We start from the raw sequence: 6,000 nt of genomic DNA on the forward strand, positions 1-6,000 counted from the left end.
CCTTGAAGGCAGTGTGGCAGTAAGCCAATGAGTCTTAAAAACAGTTTGCACCAACGTAATTAAAAAGGGCTAAGTGTGCGAGTTGGCTATGTGTTTCAACCCTTTCGTAAGATCCGGTATCCGGTTCCGGATCCAGCACGATCTTAAGCAGTGGATCCGGCATCCTGCAGGATCCTAAGAATCAGGATCCGGTGCATCTCTAGTGTATGATACAATTACTTTCCTTGTATGCTTCATATAATGTTTCGTTTTTTATTATATTGTTCTGTTTCAAATGTATGCATTTTATATGTAAATTCACACATTACATTATATACGTTTTCTTTTTTAATTTTTGATGTCCATAGGTAGGCCAACATATCATTTGCATAATTTTATTGTCAGGCATAGGCCTACTGTCAACAGCAACGGCAAAAATCTTAAAGGCCAACTCCTGCCAATTTCAATGTGCTGTTGTATTGCTCACACTACCCTTGACTTGTCAGTAGGGCTGGGTATCGCAGCCATGTTCCTGTATCGATTCGATTTCGATTCTTAGGGCTTTGAATCGATTAATCACAATTCAATTTGATTCAATTCGATTCATTCTGAATCGATTCAATCAGTTCCCTTCTTGGTGCCAGGATTTCCCCCAAAAGACGCTGTTGCCTATTTTTATATCAAAATGTCATAGGGCTGTGGCTTGACAGTGTTAACAGATTGCTAATTTGTAATAAGTAGGCCTAGGCCTAATTGACTAATACCTACTGGGTATTTTCCATAGACCTAAATTAAACAAAAAGAACAAAAAGAAAAAGAACCAAAAAAATCGATTTTGTGCCCTGTGAATCGATTATGTGAATTTCGATTTGATCGATTATCGATTAACTCGATTATTTTACTCAGCCCTACTTGTCAGTACCCGGTGACGCCACATTTTTTGGCTCAGCCGTGTGTGTGTGTGTGTGTGTGTGTGTGTGTGTGTGTGTGTGTGTGTGTGTGTGTGTGTGTGTGTGTGTGTGTGTGTGAACTCACTGTGTATGGTAGGTGCTGAAGCCCTGCTGTCCCTCAGTAAGGGGCTCCTCATTCTTCATGGTCACAGCAGATGATGATCTGCCTCTCTGATTAGTACCCACACCACCCCCACCATCTGGGTCATCCATCCTAACACTGAACACAAGAAAGAAAGAAAGAAAGAAAGAAAGAAAGAAAGAAAGAAAGAAAGAAAGAAAGAAAGAAAGAAAGAAAGAAAGAAAGAAAGAAAGAAAGAAAGAAAGAAAGAAAGAAAGAAAGAAAGAAAGAAAGAAAGAAAGAAAGAAAGAAAGAAGGGGTGCATGAGCCCTGCCTACCCGCAATTAGGGTGCATCAAACGCCCCCTATGAAAAATATTGCCTTGGCCCTATAGTAAAAATGTTCTACACCCAGTAAAAACACACTGTGTAAAATATTGAAATTTGGATGAAGTCTTCCGGGGCCACCAGCCCCATGAAAATAGAAAATAATGGTGATGGTCAAAATCTTGGAATCACTCAAGATAATGGAAAAAAGGAGGCGCACACAAGACTTGTGTGAAAAAGTGTATTGAAGCCGAAAATATACAACAGAAGTCTAAGGTTAACTAGAGAGACAGACGTTTCGGAGCTAGTCCATTCTCAATGTCTCCAGTAGGAAGAGTGGGAAGCCACTCTTTCCAACATCACATACAGTTGTTTTGACTGTACTCTATTGAACTGCTGCAGGGATTTCTTGAAAAAACACAAGTCATTTCAAGGAGCATTCACAGCTTTAGTACAGATGTTCCACCAGGTATTAACAGCTACCTGTACAATCCTGTAGGCCCACAGGTGAAACACACAAAAGTCATACAGCTTCACAATCGCTTGCTTGATACTAGCAGTGGGTCAGCTGGTTCATTATATTGGCTATATTTGGAATATGTACCACTGGACTTCAGCTTTGGAATCCAGGTTGTCCATCACTATCACCATTATTTTGTATTTTCATGGGCCTGGTGGACCCAGTAGAATTAATCTAAATTTCAACATATTTTACACAGAGTAACTTTACTGTGCATAGAAATTTTTTATCACACAGCTGAGGCAATATGTTTTTATTGGGTAGCTTTATGCAGCGAAATGTCCGTTTCTATTCCAAGATCTTGACTATCACCATTATTTCTATTTTCATGGGGCTGGTGGCCCCAGTAGACTTCATCCAAATTTCCAAATATTTAACACAGTGTGTTTTTTCTGGATGTAGAACATTTTTACCATAGGGCCAAGGCAATATATTTTCATAGGGGGCGTTTGATGCACCCTAACCTGCATTACAGAACATTACCCCCGCCCCCTCCCCCAAGTTAGCATATTGTAATATCCTTAATATCTCCAGAAATGAGATGTTAACGAGATGCCAAAGATAACTCAGCATAGCACCACTTGATTTTACGTCAAATTACACAAATTATCTTCAAGAGAAAATTGCATCGCTTAATGTAGGGGCTGTTCATTCACCATCCCGGTTGCATATGAGGTAGGGTGACCACCTGCTAATAAGTCTAAGGGGGAACAAGGGGTATGCTTCAGAGCGACAATGTGGGACAGACCCTGGTGTGCGCGTGCAAACTTCGCCCCTGTAAGTCCTTGGCAGTACATCACAACAGGGTCATTTCACGTGAAATCAGACACTTTGGGACCCGACCGACCCGGATTTCAATCATACTTGGTGTGCCTTTTTAGTAGCAAGGTAGCACCCCAGAACTGCATTGGTTTGAATCTGACACTAACATTAAGGGAGAAACAGACTAGGAAAGGTTCACATGTGAGGGTAGGACACTATACATTCAGCCTTGAATATATCAGTCAGTGTTAGTCACAAAAAGATGCCTGTGGTGTTATTTGAAAGCTCTTTTCCGGCTCTACATATTACACAATCAGCTTGGAATACAACAACTCTCAGAATATGAATTATGATAAATTGAAAAATTAAAAAAACTATATTTTAAAATGGCCAGTTCCTTGTCCAAACGTAGCCGGCAATGTCATTAGCAACACCTCAAATGCTGGTGTTCGGTTCTTTATTCATTTCAGAGAGAATTTGACTCACAAATATGGCATCATACAGACCACTTACTAATAATATGGTAATACCATAGTAGCATCACATGACAAAACAAAAACAAAACAAAGATGGTCAGTTTCCATGGTCCCAGGTTTCAGAAACTAAGGCAGATGTCCATTTATACACACCAAATGATGATATGTGAATGTTTGAACATTCCTTCTCTGTGTACCTGTGTCATCTTTCCTTTACCGTACTTTAAAGAGATAATCAATGGCTACACTCTCATTTTGTACTCTACCAGTGCATTTGAAGCAGCAGCTGTGTCTTTTGTAGATAATGTATAAGTACGTCCCGTTGCAGTTACAGGTTCCACTACCAGAAGCACATCCTGATGATCCATGACAAGTCTATCTGGTCTGAAGGGAAAAGTGAAGGATGGAGATGGTCCATGAGGATGCAGGAAGTTCAGTTTCACCTCTCCAGTGCTCGGCATACATTCCTCAACACATGCTAGCCACCATTTGCCATCATATACAGCTACAACATAACATTTGATGCTTGAAAATGTAACACATTCCTTTACTGAGCTCACTCTTTCACTGGGAACATTAACAGTGTTGCGGACTTCTATCATTTATTTCATCCACTAAGCTACCACAGTTTCGTAAGAAATGTTATGACCAGACAAATATGTCGTCGTTGTGCATTTTAACACAATAAATCATATAAAATATATTACCCCTGCACCATTACCTCATTGTCTGAAGTATGATGAAGCAATGATTGTAGGCCTATATGATTTATAGTGCTGTGATAATGTGCACAAGAAGGAGTTTTCTGGTCAAACAAATTTTACTGAAACTGTGGTAGCTCAGTGGATGGAGTCATGCCTGCCATTCCACAGGTTGTGGGATCAAGGCCCCTCAAAGTTTTACACTCGTGTATGTTACCTCACTTCTGATAGGCCATGATTAGGCTAATTCAGTAAATAGATAGTTGTGCCTACAGTATTTCTTCAGCATATCATTCAGGAGCATATTTCGATGAATGCCGTCAGTATTTTTCCTTCATATTATACAGAAGCATGGTGTGATGCATACTTTGTACTATGGTGCGCACATCTACCGTCTCCTCTTTGACAAACTGACCGATTTGTTTTTTCACTTGTTCTTACACACATAGGCCTATTGATGACCATGGTGCCTATGTAATAACACTTAACTTTGAAGTGAGTTATTTTCAGAATTACACCGTGGAATGCATTCTTCCTTTTTGTATGCATACATCTGTGCGGTTTGCACCTTGTAAACTTGTAACGGTGATCGCACAGTCAACATGAAAAGATATAAGAGACATGCAAAACCATGCCTATGAGAAATCCCATTGTGATAAGATTTTCTTTAATTATCTTCGAAATGACATAACACATATCATTCTTGTTAAGCAAGCCGTTCCATGACCATCTTTAGCACCCGAGACAATTGTTGTTTTCCTCGCACGACGACAGCGGTGTCCGCACGGTCCGAAATCTGTAAAACTCCAAAAAAATGAATTGAAGTGAATGGGATCGTAAAGTCCAGAATAGCTGCGCACCGGAACGGCTCAAAAGACGGCAGTGGCCTACACGCACGCGCTACGCGTGACGGGTGGTCACTGAGGCCTATTAGAAAGATCTAGTGAGCATGGCTAAATTAAGGACATTTCTCCATCATCGTCAGCCGATGTGCTCACACGATTGGGTAGCCTACTTAGGAAAGATTGATTACGATATGCCATTATTAGACCCAAGAATGACCCTTTGATAAGGTGTAGGGCCATTTTAGTTCCCTTTCTCGGTTAACGACTATTTATGCTTTACAAAATAGTCTACATTTACGACGTGCACGAAGTCAGGCAATAAGAAATCACTTACGGCAAGAAACGACTAGGCTGTTCACTCAAGAAAAGACAGATCAGTAAAATGAGTAGCCTTGGCCTACATAAGCATGCAGGCCCGCGATTGTAGGGCGTTTCTCAAATGAATTTGAAGACAAACTTCAGCCCCACAGCTTAACTTCAACAGTTGGGGGGAAAAGTTAAAGTAGGCTAAACGATAGGCCTATTCTTAGTTTACCGCTTAAACAATCAATTCGTTCTTCTCATTTTGATCACTTACCCAGGGTAAGTTACCCTTGACTGAGAGTCAACAAAGCAGCCACGCAGGTGAAAAACGGCTTACTTTCGATTTCAACTCTTCCGCGGTGTGACGTCGCATGTAGCAATGTCAGGCTGTTTTCCACCGGAGGGCGCTATGCATTCATCTTTGCTGGATACATCTCATAGTCCAGATGGAGTCTTGTTTTTCTCCATTGGTTCGGCTCATTTCTTGAAACTGGGGATATTTCTCAAACTGAAGTGCTCTAGCCTTCGCAAACGGCCCTCGGCACATAGGTTCCCCACCCCAATTTAATATTTCAGCCAAAATGAACTAGAGGGTTAAGCCCAACTGTCACCATCAAGTATCTCTACAAAAAGAACAGTTTGTAAAAAAAAAGAAAAAAAATCCTTTCTCACATAAATCATCAGTGCTCCCAAACTGTGTTGTAGTGCAAGTCATAATATATAGAGGTTGTGTCACAATGATACAGCTGTCAGATTTGATGTTTGATGTTTGAAATAGAAAACAGACATTCTCAGAATGATGTGGACAATTCCCAAAACAACTAGGCCTAACGATTTTCCAAACAAAATGTAATTTGAAGAAATGTCAATAAATGAGCCAAACATTAGAGAAAAAACTGTCATGTTCATTGCAGAAAACGTTATTTATTAAATTATTTATTTATTTATTTTATGAAGAAGTAAAGCTCCAACATCACCTGACTGTGGATAGGCTTCATGAATTCATGTTATATAAAATTCTGAGAGTACAACAACCATTAGACAGAGAATTGACAAATTCTTTTAGATGATGAGTAA

At 40.1% G+C, this 6,000-nt stretch overlaps 1 protein-coding gene across 1 annotated transcript in view; it reads right to left on the reverse strand.

Moving 5' to 3' along the window:
• Positions 1–5,272, reverse strand: part of LOC134452734 (NLR family CARD domain-containing protein 3-like) — a 62,060-nt gene extending 56,788 nt beyond the window's left edge. The window contains exons 1-2 of the mRNA XM_063203295.1: positions 5,198–5,272; positions 1,015–1,149 (exon numbers count right to left, since the gene is read on the reverse strand). Of these exons, the coding sequence (XP_063059365.1) occupies positions 1,015–1,142 (128 nt within the window). The 5' untranslated portion in view covers positions 1,143–1,149; positions 5,198–5,272. The remainder of the gene's footprint in view (positions 1–1,014; positions 1,150–5,197) is intronic.
• Positions 5,273–6,000: the final 728 nt, after the last annotated feature.

The sequence above is a fragment of the Engraulis encrasicolus genome, chromosome 1 (genome assembly GCF_034702125.1).
Source record: "Engraulis encrasicolus isolate BLACKSEA-1 chromosome 1, IST_EnEncr_1.0, whole genome shotgun sequence".
NCBI classification, from domain to species: Eukaryota; Metazoa; Chordata; class Actinopteri; order Clupeiformes; family Engraulidae; genus Engraulis; species Engraulis encrasicolus.